Consider the following 14359-nt stretch of genomic DNA (forward strand, 5'->3'; position numbering starts at 1 on the left):
AAGGCCCCAGCCCAGCGGAGCACTCAGAAGGTGGCCGGGCGGTTCTGCAGCCAGGGTCTTGCAGGCCAGAGAGCTGGCACTGCAGGACAGTCCCAAGGGGAAGGGAAGAAGCCTGGCTCGTGTCCGTGTGTCTACAGTCCCACCACAGTCCCAGTGGGGCTCTGCGGAGCCTCTTGGTCCATCTGATGCTTGTGCCCGTCCCTAGGCCTGGATCTACGTCAGTCTGTGGCTCTGTCTTCGTGCCCATCTCGGCGGATCTCAATGTCCACCTCTGGCTCTAGTCTGGGGCTGGTTGTCCGGCCGCGGTCTGGCCCCTGGCCTGGAGCGCCATCTCGTGGGCACTCGGGGAGTTGTCGCGGCTCGTGGACCCGGCAAGCAGCAGGTTTGCTTTGGGCGGAAGGTTGCGGAAGATACCCAGGTGAGGAGCCGGGAAAAGAGCGGCGGTGGGCTCTGAGAGCCAGGTGCATTGGAGGAGATATGGGGTGCGGCGAGCAAATCTGACCCTCCCAGAGCCCAAAAGGAGCTCCAAGAGCAAATGAGAATCCCAGAATCCGCCATGGGCATCAACGCATTCACCGAGGAGTGACTAGGCTGCACTCCCGAGGGTGCTCGCTGGGGAGTGCCCCAAGGGACCTGGGGCTCAGGTTCCGCTCCCTTTGCCTTCTTCCCCGGGCGCGCAACGGTCTTCCCTCTGCTGTCCAGTCCCTAGAACACGAGTGCTCGGCCCCTCGCCGGACCCTGCCTGCTGGGCTGGTGCTCCAAACTTTGAGAACCAGGTCGCCAAAGGAGAGAAAAGAGTGGGATTGGATTTAGGGTATTTCCCAAAGCTGGGAAGAAAGGCAGGCTCAGCGTTTAGACTTCGGTCTCATCCAGACTCAGTCCCTCGAACCATCCAGTATCTGGGGAAAGGGATGGAGGGACTCGAGCCAAGGCGTTCACCTGTGTGTGTCCTGGCAGCAAGAAGCTGAACGTTGCCTTCCAGCTCCAAGGGATGCCCTGAGTGGGCGTTCACGATACGCGGGGGAGGCGGACCCCAGCTCAGCGCCTTTGGGTGGCAGGCAGGGCCAGGCTCCTAATGCTGTACGTTTCCTCCGCCGCAGCGTGAGTGGGGATGGGGGCAAAAGAATGGCTAGAGGGACTCGGGAGACTCAGATTAACCCAAAACGAAGTGAGTAGCTCCAGGTCTCGAGATCCGTGCTGCTTGGCCGCCAGGGGTCTCACAGAGCCCCCATACCCACATCCCCGGTCTCCAAGATCCCATGAGTCATGCTCACCATCTCGCACCCACAAGAACAGTTCCCTCTCTGACACCACAGTCTCAACGCACACGACCCCGCAGCGACCCCTCAAAGCCCATCACCCTAAACACGCCCCCCGCACATATCCGCGCACTAGCCGTTCTGCCGTCTAGGGCCCCTGGTGCCAGGCCCACAAGGGTTAAGTCCTTGGGACACCAGAGCGGCGAGATGTGAGGCGCCTGGGCTAATTGGCGACCCCAGGAACAATGAGGGATGTGAGGCAAGGGGAGGTGGTCGGCTTAATTGGGCCAGGGAGCGTCCTGGTCTTTGCCTGGGACAAGGCCCTGCGGCCGGCTTTCCGCAGCCAAACTCAGGTGGACTCAACTTTCCGCAGCTCCGACCCAGTGGAGCGCCGCGAGGGCGACTCCGGGAGGAGACTTGCCGGTGGGAGTATGGGGGGCCACTCCCCAAACACTCAGAGCCTGGGGCCGTCGAGGCCCTGCAGTATCACTCCACCCCATATGGAGTGCTGCGGCAACCGCACCTCGAGAATGCGGCCGCAACCCGGCCGCCCCGCCTAGCGTTGGCAGCGACCCTCCTGGAGTTCCCCACTCCGCACCCCGCCCCTAACGCGGCTTGAGGTCGGTGCTGCCCCCTGGCGTCAGCATCCTGCTGAGCACTCGCCGATTTCCCTTCCTAGACGTGCAGGGAGTACCCGGAAGAAGTGAACGCGCCCCCGCTCTTCGAATCTGAGAGAAGTTTCGAACCCAAAGAGACCTCGAATAAGCACACTGCCACGAGGGATTCTACTTGAGCTGAGAAAGGGGTCTCTCTGCCCCGCCCCGTTCCGGGCAAACCCTTCTGTGTCCTGCCTGCGAAAGGTCAGAGACCGGAAAGAAGCAGCCCACTCACCCTCTGGGGGCTTGGGACTGGCTTCTGCGCCCTTTCACGCTCTCACTGGCCAAATCTCTCACCGAATTCAGCGTAGCCTGGGTCCAGCTTCCTACCTGGGAGAGGCGGGCATGGTTCTCTTTCCTTGCGAGTGCGTTGGCCCACGGAGGTGTCCACGGCACTTGGAGGCCTGGATACCGTCGATCCCAATTCCACCTTCACCCGTCCTTCATCTCACCATTCCTGGTGTTCCTGGTGAGTTGGGGACCCGTGCTTCCCGCCCCCAAAGTGCCCTAGGTGGGCAGACAGTGTGTTCGTCCTGGGCTGCACGGACTCCCAAGGCTTAAAGGGGAGGCTGGGAAGGAGATGGCCGCCCCATGACGCATCAATAGACCCAAAGGTGGGTTAAAGGAGAGACCGCCCATTTCCCACCCCTACTAGGATTTGGGACTGGAGACACCTGTTGGCTGAATGAAGCACAGGTGAGCTCAGAGGATGGGCAGCAGCTGTCCGTGCAGAAGCAGGCCACGGGGAAGAACGTGCCTGATGGGAGACAAACACGGTGGGACTCCCAGGGACACCCCAGCCGAGCCCTTTATTATACCAGGGAAAACTGAGGCAGGAGAGGTAGTAGCCTATGGACCCACACTCCCCACACCCTGAAGAAGCATCTAGATGAGTTAGACGGGAAAACTCTCAGGTTAGATTCTGCCACTCTAGTCAACAACCCTGACAAGGAGAAATGTTTCTTTCCTCTTCTTTTTTGCTAATCTCTACACCCACAGGGGTCCGAACTCAGGACCCCGAGATCAAGAGTCGCAAGCTCTGCCCACTGAGCCAGCCAGGCGTCCTGAGACTTATTTCTTTTTGAGGTTCAGGAGGCAGAGAGATGGAAAAGGATTCTAGCGCCTGCGGTTTGGGGTGCATCTTGGCCAAGCTCCTTAAAGGGAGAGAGGGCGTAGGGTGCAGCCATCTTCCCAGCTCCCCAGAGGCACTAAAAGGGCACGCGTTTCCACTCCGGAGCCCCAGAGAGGGAGCCCAGAATCCCCGTGCGGAGTGGCTGGGGCGGCGGCCAGAGGCGAGTGGCCAGCAGAGGGAGCCCGGCCCCCGGCCCGGGAGGCTGCCCGCGCGCGAAGAACGGGGGGCTCGAAGCTGCTCGGCGCCTCCCGGCCCAGCCCACGGCCCTCGCCGGCGCCACCCGGCCTCGCAGCTCCGCCCGCAGCCCCAGCCCGCTGCCGCCCCCGGGGTGCAGCTGCTGCCGAGAAGGGGGCGCCGAACGTTTTGTCCCCGCCCCCAGCCCCTCCCTACGCGCTCGCTGCGCCCCCTGCCCCACGCGCCCCACAGAGCGCACAGCGCCGTTCACTTCGCATTGCAGCGTTTTATTGTTTTCTCGCGTTTTTGTCTTTTCGTCTCGCTCCGTAGCGAAAAGTGAAAACCTGAGGTGTAGCCCGCGGGCCTGGCGAGCAAAGCCCGGGCGTGGGGGGTGGGGAGGGGAGCCGAGGGGCTGGCGGGTGGGAGTTCTTCCAGGGGTCGGGGCTTCTCCCGCAGCCAAGGACCCCCCCCCCGCCCCCAACCAGCCCTGTACAATATAGATGCTCATGTAAAATGAAAAGAAAATTTAAATGCTATGAATTAATCTCTAGATATTATGTACACAGCAATGTACACCTTTGAATAAATTAATACCAATTTGCATATTCTGGGAACCTTAAAGCTTATTTACACAAATTACCATTTATTTCATAAATATCTTTTTTTTCCCCCCCTGGAGACTCAAGGCCTAAGTGCCACTCCCTCCACTGGTCCAGGGGTGGGAGGGGCGCCTCTCTTTTGAGGGGGAAAGAGTGGGAGGACTAAAAGAACAGGTCCCTCCCAGCTCAAGTCTACACTGACTTCAGTCTTCACTGAGCCCAGCATCCCTCACTGCAGATTCTCAAGTGGTCCAGGCCCAAGACTAGGGGCTCTGGGCTTCTCTCCCAGGCTCCCATCCCTGACTCCTGCACCTTCTGGCTCTGGAAGAGACAGATGGGCGGGAGGACGAGGCCTCCCCACGGCGCTGGAGGACCCAGAGGGGCCCCTGGCCAATACCACCTTGACACGAGCAGATCTGGACCGTGACCAGTGGTTCCTAAGCGACTGTGTTCCCGGCAGCCGGATTCCTTGTGAGGCCCAGGGAAATGTCCCAGGCCCCGGATGGCTGGTCGGGCCTCTATTCCGGCTGCTGCAGCCTGCTTTTGCTCCTTTATTTAAATAAATACCCATTCTGTGCTGTACACGTCCCAAGCAGCAGGGGCAGGCAGCCCGGGAGGTCTGCGTGGCAGTGGAGCAGCTGGGCAGCCCCCTCACTTGGGCGACTCCCTGCCGGGGGAGAGGGCTCGCTGGCTCTCCAGCCCACTCACCAGTCTCTGGATGCTCTGCAGTTCACTGGCCGCCTCTTTGGCTGAGCCGCTGGGTGATAGGGCCCCCCGGGAAGGGGCCCCAACCTTGCGGAGAGCTAGCTCCGGTAGGGGGCTGGGCTCCCGGCTGTTGCCGCCTGCAGCCTTGGAGCCCTCTGCCGCCAGCCCAGTGGTGAGGAGGCTGGCGCTAGGCGGGATAGTTACCGGGATCTGGTAGGGGCTGAAACGCAGGCGGGGCCGGGCACTGCCCAGAAAGTGGCTCCGGGACAGGGAGCCTGCGGCGGCGGCAGCTGCGGCCGCAGCACTGGTGGCGGGCAAAGCAGAGGCCGCGGCCGCAGCAGCTGCCATGTACGTGTAGGGGTAGGGGAAGAGGCCTCCGAAAGTGGGCATTGGGATTCCCTGAAAGAAACAGAACAAGACAAGGGTTAGGCATCCTGCCGGAGGTGTTCCGAGGGTAAGCTCGGTGCTGGGGGTGGTGCTACCACCAGCCATTCCTGCCCTACGTTTCTAGGAATATAAGCCCAGAGCTCCCAGAACCTGAACCCCAAGCAGCACAGGTAGGCATGAGCCGGTGTGCTTAGGCCAACCCCTGTTAGAAGGGCGCTCACTTCTGAGTATGATGCAAAGGTCTGGCGCCATCAAGCTCTGGGCCAGGTATTACAGTAAGAGTGAGGGAAAGACACGCCAGGTGGCTGCACTAGCATGGGCAAAGGCCTGGAGGCAGGAAACTGGGCAGGCAGAGAGCCAGGTGGCAAGCAGGCAGATTTGGCTGTCTTGGGAAGTTCTGCTCACTTCGAACACTGTCTTCCCCAGCCCTTCTTTCTGGAGGTGCCCGCAAAGGACTGAGGAAGCACAGGCAGGTGAGGGGAGGAGCCCTATAAATTCTCCTTTTACCTGCCTGCCTGCCTGGACCAGAAGAGCATAGATGCCAATCCGTTTATAAACTCGCCTGGGTATTCTACAGAGAACTCCTGGCGGCTCCTCAGTGGCAGCTGAGGAAGGAATGCAAAGTCTGCCTGTGGAAAGCACAGTAGCCAGGAAACCCCAGACAAACACCCGTCTGAGTCCATGAGGCCTGACTTTTGGATTAGCTGACCTTTGAGATAATGGCTCCCTCCCCGGAGTATGGAGATATGGGGAGGAGTGCAGGGGCTGGTTGCGCTGGGCTTCCAGGGAGCCTCAGGCCTGGCTCAGGCAGGGAGAAGGAAAGAAGTCGCTTAGTCAGGAATGAGCAAATATTCTTCCCGAGAAGGTCAATTCTACTGGGCATTCAGTCCTGGCATCTCAGGTGGGGAGGAAGGAGGGAGGCTTCAGATCTCCCCAAAATTGGCTCTACCTGAGGGCTAGGGGCAGGCTACCCTGGCTCAGGAACTTAACCACTAGCATGAAGCCTCCTGAGTGCTGGGTATTCTCCACCTGGCCCTGCACCTGTGGCCCAGGCTGTATCTGGAAGGCCTGACTTCTGCACGACCTCTCAGACGCCCATGCTGGGGAGGGGGCATTCACATACACACAGAATCAAGAATGCAGGTTAAACCTCCAGGCCCTACGTTCCATTTTCCCGAGGCTTCCTGGCCATCTCAGAGCCACACACACGTGATGTGAGCGCTTCACTCACTCCACACATCCCTGACACTGAGCTCTGTTAAAAACCCACTTCAGAAACCCCTCACCTCCCCCCTTAAAAATATTTGCTTCAGAACCAAAGGAGTCTTCTCAGACCTGAACTCCTATTTTCCTTCCCTTAAGATAAGATCTCAAGGATTCAATTTGCCAGAAACCTCAGAGGGAAGAAAATGAATGTAGAGATTCCAAATCTTTCCACAGGGAATATTCCACCCAAACAACCAAAGAGGCCGCTCTCCCCATGGGATCTCCACATTTTGCTGCTGGCCAGTTTCAGAGTCTCCCCTGGGAGCTCAGAATTTCAGCCTGGACCTGGGGAACTGAACCCCTCTTTCCTGAGATTTGTGGCTGAAGGAGCTGGGAGACCCAAAATGGGGGGAAGGAACAGCCCAGCCCTGTCCTTTGTCACGTCAGAGGACTTCCTAGAGGACTTGAAAGTAGCCAGAGGCATCTGAGAGGTGGGTCTCTGTGGCCGTCAGTTGTTCAGAAAATATTGCAAATTTTTCTACTCCCTTTTTCCAGGCATCATAGCCTTTCAGGGACTGACAGTGAGCCAAGAGCTTTTGCCTCCAAGAGAAGTGTCCTGAGGCCAGGAAAGCGGCCTTCACCAAAGTCAGAAGCAAATCCAGTCTGTCAGAGGAAGACTCTAATGGGTGCCACTCTAATGCTTGAGGCATAGGGAAGGAACCCCAAAGAGGGTCAGGGATTTGTTGAGAGTCAGACACAAGTAAGAAACAGTGCTTGGCCAGACCCTAGACCTACAGTCTTAGTCTCCCCTGAATCTAGGCATCCTGGAGAGTGTCTGTTGGGTCTCCCCAGGACAGAGTCATTGCCAGTTGAACTCAGAGCGCCCATGGCACCCTCAGGCCCTATGCCCTCCTCGCTCTTTCTCCCTCCCGATCACAGGCCTTACCTGAGATGCCAGCATGTGCTGGGAGAGGTGGAAAGGGAAGGGCGCGGCGGTGTTTGCCGCGCTGGCCGCGGGACCCAGCCCGCTTGCGTCCAGCCCAGTGGCGGTCCCTGGCCCGCCTCCTCCACCACTGCCGCCGCCGCCTGCCACCGAGGCCAGCAGGTGACCCATGCCCATGGCGGAGAAGGCTCCGGGGCCCATGGCGAACTGTCCCGGGTGCAAGAAGAGCGGCTGGCCGGCCCCCAGCGGCCCGAAGAACTGCTGCCCGTGCAGATGGCCAGAAAAAGCCAGGCCCGGCAGGTGTCCGGCGCCCAGGGGGGACGCACTGTCCGTCTGCACCACCAGCGGCGCCAGGCCCGGCTCCTTGCCCTCGCCCGCCTCCTTGCGCCCGTCGTCCTTCCGCCTCGCTTCGGCGCGCTCCTTCTCCAGGCTCCGCAGGCCAAACGGGCCGTCCCCGCCGCTCTCGGCCGGCTCCTTGCCCCTCTCCGGGCTGCGCCGCTCGCGGGTGCGCTCAGGTTCGGTCAAGCGAGGGGGGCTGCCGCTGTCCAGGGCCGGGCTGCGGCCTAGCGCTGGCCCCGCGCGCTCCTCGCTCAGCCTCTCCGGCTCTGGGTCGCTGTCCGCGGCACACGACTTCTCCTCGACTGCGGAAGAGAGGACGCGCGAGGTCACAGGGGCCCGGGAAGATACACCCGCGAGGCCTCCCCCGGCATCTGGGCCAGGTCGGAGAGACTGGGAAAGGCCGGCTCTCAGGAAAGCCACGTCCGAGGAGCTTCAAGCTCCTCGTCGGGCAGGGGGCAGTTGCAGGTCACCTAATTTAAGGCCCCGTATTTACGGCTGGAGAAACTGAGCCATGTAAGGAAACTCACTCCCAGAGTCACACAGCGCCCGGGGCCTGGCTCGGAGTCCAGCCAGATCTTCTAGCTATCGGGGACCACCCTCCCGGGGAAGGCCTGGGTCGGGTGCCCCTACCCAGTCACAGTGCTGACGCTTCCCCCAGGCCGTACGGTTACCCGGTTACCCGACGCTCAGCAAAGAGCCAACCGGGCCCCCGGAGGAGGGCCTCCCCTCCGCCCTTCCTCCACCCCCGGTCCGATCACTCCTCACCTCGGGTCCGATGCAGGCGCAGGGGGCTAGGCGCTGACCCCGGGGAGGGTGGCTGTTCCCGCGCGGGGGCGGGGTCGCAAGACGAGGCGTCCGACTCCGCGCCGTCGCGCTCGGGCTTGCAGTGTTCCTCGTACAGGCGCAGGGATGGCAGCGTCAGCTGCTTCCTGGGCAGGAGCGGAGGGAGCGGGTCAGAGGCGCGCGCACAACCCCGCGGCCTGCTAGCTCAGGCACCCTCCCCAGAGCCGCCCGGCTCGCCCCTCACCTTTTCTCCCGCCGCCCATTCCCGGTGTCGCGGAAGCCCTTGGCGAACGGGTTGTTGTCGATCTTCAGCTGCGTGATCTGCGGGGGACCGAGGAGGCGGCGTCAGGTCAGGAAGCGGCTCCTCCAGCCTGGCCTGGGGCACCCCGAGGTCAGAGGCTGCCGGCGCGGAGGATAGCCCGGCGAAGGTCCCCCTGGTCCCCGCCCGCCTGGCACAGGACGCCCCAAGACAGAAGGCGAGGTGAGGCCGGCTGGCGGACCTCGCGGGAAGCCACAGGGTCTCTCCTCCTCCAAAAACTTCATTCGAGGCGTATTCTCTTATCTTGCACACACAAGCCCAGAGCTGTGCGCAGAGTCGGGATCTGCCTAAGCATGCACCCGGGCCCGCTCGGTCACTCAGGTTAAACAAACCCGGCGTAGGAGGCGCGTAAAGGGACAGCAGAGCACATGCTGGTCCACGCCACAGGCGCAAATCACACTCACGGGCCCGCGCACACGCAAGTACACACAGACAAAACAAACACGTGCCACGGAATCCACACACCTCCACACCCAAAATGTTGCCCGCCTACCCGCATACACATCGTTTCACAAAGACAAAAAGAATGACCGGTTGAGCACTTGGACACTCTCCGGAGAGGGGTACACATGGGCACAGGCCCAGAGGGAGTCTTCTCTGCCCCTCTAAAGAGAGTGTAGAAAGGCAGCAAGAAGAAAGACCCCTTTAACTTAAAGGAAAAGTCTCTAAACACTTCCCAAGGGGTTCAGGGCCTGGACGGATGGGGGAGGAGGTCTTTGGGAACCTGTGTCACCTGTCCCGCCCTCTGGGCCCTAGGTTCCTATCGCTGGTTCCCCAGCCTCCGAAAAGCCAGGGCAGATTGCCTCCGGCTTCCTCTCTTCATTTAAATCCCCATCTCCGAGCCAAGAAATAAACGAATAAAATGTAAAAATGTCTGCGCAGTCTGGGGTCTCTGCTAATTGCTAAGTAAACATCCCCACCCCAAGGAGCGCCCAGCTGTTCCCGCACTGGGGAGCCTCTGTGTTCCTGTGGTGGAATTGGGAGGGAGCCTGGGGGATTTCAGTGGGTGCTGCGCTTACAGTGCAAGACTTGGTGCTGGGGAGGGAGCTGTGAGGGTGCAGGGTGGGTCCTGGGGGCTCAGGGGGGGGAATGAGTGAAGATTTGGAGCCTGCAGGTGTAAGGGGGTGTTGGTGCAGGGACTGGGCCCGCTGCCCACGCAGCGCACCTTGTCGTTCTGGTAGGCAGTGACCGCGATGAAGTCGGTCTCGGGAAACACGTAGGTGCGGAAGGTGCTGTAGGGCAGCTTCAGGATGTCGTTCGCTCTCACGATGTGGAAGCGCGGTTGGTACTTGTGCATGGAGTTCAGGATCGTCTGTAGGGAGGGTGCGGGTCAGTCGGCAGCCCCCAGCCTTTGGCCCCAGCATTTCTACTTCCTGGGAACCCCACCACTTTCCAAGTCTCTCTGTCTCTTTCTTCGTCTGCCTCCTCCACCCCCTCCATGGCGATTTTCTCCTGTGTTCTCTGCTCTTTTTCTTGCCTGTATTTCTTTTTCTTCTATTTTTTCCCCTCAGTTTTCTTTATTGCAGTTTCTTTCTCTCTCCACTTAAAAAATTTATCCCAATTGAAAACAAAACAAAATAAAAACCCAACAAAACTCCACTCTTAACCTCTCTCCCTGGGCTCATTGCTAAGGCCCTAGTAACTCCACGGACAGAAGATTTGGACCTTCCAGGGGCTCAACAATGGGTAGTCCCTTTTGCCCCAACTCCCCCCTCCCATTCACTGCGGGGCCTGGCTCAGGAAGAAACGGAGAGAACCCCCAAACTCTCTCCTCCTGGTGGGGCATCTGCCTGTAGAAGGAGGGAAAGGAGTCTTAGGATGTGAAGGGGGCTGGTTTAACTTTTGAATCTCCTAGTTTGGGGGGGAAATGGGGACATGGGTCAAGGGGAAGGGTGGAGAAAAGCTGAGGTCCGGGAGGGGACTTCCAAACTCAGCAGTTAAAGACCAGAGGCTGCACAAATGAGTCCCGGTCACACCTGCCTCCCACTGGGCTCTAGGAAGAGCTTTGGAAGGCCGGACCCCAGCCGAGATTGTGAGCAGCCTGAAGCTTGCCGCCCCACAACCCCTTCCTTCCCCAGGCCTGCAGAGCGAAGCCCTCTGGGCCCAGGCTCAGCCAGCATGGGCCACAGGGCAGTGACCCGAGCAGGGGCACTCTGAGGGTTCGGCCAGCGCTCCCCTCTGGGGAATCCGGGCGCCTGCTCTCCCGCCCCCACCCCCTGCGGAGCTGGATGCAGTGTCCGACCCTCTTCCCAGCGCCGGCCCAGGACTCACGAAGCCATGCTTGTCGGAGATGTTGTTGGTCAGTTTCAGCTTGTGAAAGGCCACAGGCTTGGCCATCCACTGCTCTCCTGTGGCCGGGCTGTCCGGGTGGATGTACATGCGTTTGGGCATCTCTGGGTCGGCCTTGCCCGCCACCATCCAGCGTGAGTTATGGAACTTATACCGGCAATCATCAGCGGCCACAATGTCCATCAGCAGGATGTACTTGGCCTTCTTGTCCAGGCCGCTGACTCGCACCTTGAAGGGAGGAAACATCCGCCTGCGAGAAAGGGAAAGGGGAAGACTCCGTGGAACCCGGTTTTATTTCTGAGGACCCCACTCTCCAGGCATACACTACTGCCAGGAGCTTCCCCATGTGGGTTTCCCTGTTGTCGCTGTTCTGCCCTCATATGACTGCCCAGGAGACCCCACCTGTGGTTGTTATTCCTGGGGGAGCCCATTTCCGCTGGTCAAATCCTTTCTTATTATATGGTTTCCCATGGGCCCTATCCTCATATCCTCAGGTTTGGTGACTGTCTTTCTCCCTCATCTGAGATGAAAGTCGATGACCAGAAAACCCAGGCCCCCTAGAAATACACCTGCTTCTTTTGAATCTCCCCCCAAATTCACTCGGGGGTTATGCCCACTGGGACTGAAACTGCCAAAAATAAAACCAGAAGATGTTTGCTTGGGGAACTGGGTTACAGCCCAACGAGAACCTTGCGTTTCGAGGGAAGAGGGTGAACCTGAGGCCTGGATTCTTGATGGTTGAGTCGAACGGTGGAGGGGCTGGGGACTGTGATTTTCTTCAGTGTTTAAGGCTGGAGCAGTGTGTGAGTAGGGGGCTTCTCACTCCTTGGGCCTGGACAAGGCCGAGGTCAGGCTGCAGCTGGGCCCGCTTGGGGCTTACTGCCAGAACGGAATGGCGGGCTGGAATCCGCTGGCCAGCCTGGGCCTAGCACGGTGTGAGTTTCATTCTGGGTTCCCGGGTCAGAGAACGGTCCGGGAGATGCGGCATCTCCTCAGAGCTCCGAGAGCCAGACCCGGAGGCAGGAGAGCCACGCGCCAGGGCTGAGGAACCGCAGTCGAGATCTCGGAGAACCCGCCCGGGCCGAGCCGCGGGGCCTCCTCGGCTTTGAGACTCAGAAAGGTTGGGACTATTATTTAGGAGCGTGTTTTCGTTTTGTTTCATTCGGGTAACTTTGGTGTTTTCGTTTTTAAAAATTCGCTCACTGCTAAATGAGAAAAGTCAACTTGGTTGTCTGTGGGAGCTAAGCGTGGCGCCTGGCCGGAGCCGGGAGCCGCGAGCGGCCGGGTCGGCGCCTGTGGGTGCTGTCGGGTCCCCGAGCCTGCCCTCCCGCCTGCATGCCCGCCGGCCAGCCAGCCGCCCTACCTCCCGGACTTGGTGATGACCATCTCGGTGCCCAGCTTGTGGAACTGGTCCCACAGCTCCTTGGCCTCCAGCGTCACCTTGGGGTCGTCCTCCACCTCGTCCTCGGGCTCCAGGCTCTTAAGCGAGCGCAGATGCGCGGCGGGCGGGTGCGGGCCGAGTGCCGAGACGTGCAGCCCCGCCTCGGCCGCCGCCGCTGCCGCGGCGGCCGCCGCCGCCGCCCCCGCCAGGCCCGGGTCGGGCAGCGGCTTGGCCAGCGCGCCGGGCGGCAGTGCGAGCGCCGGGAAGAAGGAGGGCTGCGCCGCCGCCAGGAAGGCGGACATGGGGAAGTCGGCCGGCCGTGGCGCGTGGAACGGGTGGTAAGCCATGGCGCTGGCCGCCAGCGCCGGCTCTCTCATCGGGACATCCGGCCCAGGCGCCCAGGGGCCGGGGCCGGGGGCGCGCGGCTCGGACCCCCGGCCCGGGCGGCGGCGCGCGCGGAGGAAGGGCGACCCGGGTGGCAGGCGCGGCGGCGGCTCCTCCCGGCTCCCCGTCCGACGCACGGCGAGGGGCGCGGGGCTCTAGGCGCGGGGGTGGCGGGGGCTCTGCGCGGGGCTGGGCTGGGCTGGCCCGCTCCGGCGCCGGGGACCACGCGCGACTGGTTAGATCTTGTCGTGATCTCTGGAAAACTGTGACTATCTCACATGTCCTGCCCTGCTCGGATCCCCTGCGCTAACGAGCCAGGCCCCCCTTGATTGCTGATTTTACGCTTTTTGGACCAATTGTGGGTCTCCGGGGGCGGGGTTTTGACAGCTCAAGCCAAGCTCCGGCCGGGAGGGGGGGTGCCGGGGAGAAGGTGTCGGAAGCCTCAGCAGTAAGAAAACATGTCAACAGAATAAAATATTAACCAATGACGGGCCAGCGGGCCCCGAGACCCCTCCCCCTGCCCCGGCCCCCACCCGGACGCCGGCGCCCGCGGCTGCCTGCGCCGGGACGGGAAAGCGCGGCGGGCCGACCCGACCCGCGGAAAGGGCCTGAGGCGGGGGGCGCCCGGGTCCCAGAGCCCTGGGGAAGGACCCCCAGCCGCACGCAGGCTCCAAGTGCAAAGCATTGACACGGCCCCGAGAGGAGAGGGGGCGCCCTTCTCCCTCGCCTGGCGGCCCAGCCGCTCTGGCCCGCGCCCCAGCTTGGCCTCCGACCCCGCTCTCGGCCGCAGCGCAGCCCGGGGCCCCTGCACTCCTGCTGGGACTGGAAAGAGAGGCCGGTGGGCGGGCGAGTCGGGAGGCGCGGGCGGCCGAGGTCCTGGAGCCGAACCCAGGTGGCGGGAGCCGGTGAGTGGAGCGGTGGTAGAACCCCGGTGGGGCCGGCATGGGCGGGAGTGGGACGCGGCCTGGCTCTTGGGAAACGCGGGGACCCCCTAGCCCGAGCCCCCCACCCCTTAGGAAGACTCAGGAGGAACGTGGAGTTCCTGGCAAGCCCTGAATTAAGCCCAGTATCTGTCTGCGTCCCAGATCCAGCCTTGAGCCCTCCGACAGCCAGGAGAGGCTCGGGGCTAGGAAGGTGTGCGCATCTTCCGCCGAGCACCGGGCGGCACGGCGTGGGCCAATCCCGGTTCCCAAATCCGTGACCCGCGACCCAACGAATTTTCGCCGCATCCGGTACCGGAGACCCAAGTCTCCCTCATCCTAAACAGCGGCATCCTCTCTCCGCTCTATGCCGCGTTCTTAAGAGTTTCTTTCCGTTTCTCTGGAGCGTACGTCTCTCAAGTTCAGTAGTTCGGAGCAACGAGTGTGGGGGTCGGAGTGTCAGGGCGCACCTGTGGTTGAATCCGCTACCCCACCCCAGTCTTCGTTCTTCGGCAGCCCCACTATTTCCCCCGCCCCGTGGTGTGTGTGTGTGTGTGTGTGTGTGTGTGTGTGTGTGCGCGGGCGCGCGCGCGTGATGCGCCCAGTACGGTGGTGCACACTGTGCACGGCGCGAGCCGCAACTTCAGGAACGCGCCAAGTGAGTGAAGCGGCCGCACACCTGCCTTGAATCGGGCTCGGGAGCTGTCACTCCGACTGATTCCTGGTGGTCACTTTCTAAAGGACAAGAAGGACCACAAACTACACATGGATGGCACTCTTGCCCGCACATCCTATATAAGTGTGGGTGAGTTCGGCCGGCGCGGGCCCTGTGCCCGCGTGGTAGGCGCGTGCAGCCCACATCCCACAGTGACCCAGGCAACAC

The 14359-nt window shown here is 61.5% G+C and overlaps 1 protein-coding gene across 1 annotated transcript; it reads right to left on the reverse strand.

Moving 5' to 3' along the window:
- Positions 1-3492: 3492 nt before the first annotated feature.
- On the reverse strand, positions 3493-12834 carry TBX2 (T-box transcription factor 2). Its single transcript, XM_059149984.1, has 7 exons — positions 12155-12834; positions 10774-11041; positions 9668-9814; positions 8428-8504; positions 8166-8329; positions 7065-7702; positions 3493-4924 (listed from the first exon to the last, which is right to left on the reverse strand). Exons 1-7 carry the CDS (start codon positions 12547-12549, stop codon positions 4472-4474), a joined length of 2142 nt encoding a protein of 713 aa, XP_059005967.1. The 5' UTR covers positions 12550-12834; the 3' UTR covers positions 3493-4471.
- Between the last annotated feature and the right edge of the window lie 1525 nt (positions 12835-14359).

The sequence above is a fragment of the Mustela lutreola genome, chromosome 15, assembly GCF_030435805.1.
Source record: "Mustela lutreola isolate mMusLut2 chromosome 15, mMusLut2.pri, whole genome shotgun sequence".
NCBI lineage: Eukaryota > Metazoa > Chordata > Mammalia > Carnivora > Mustelidae > Mustela > Mustela lutreola.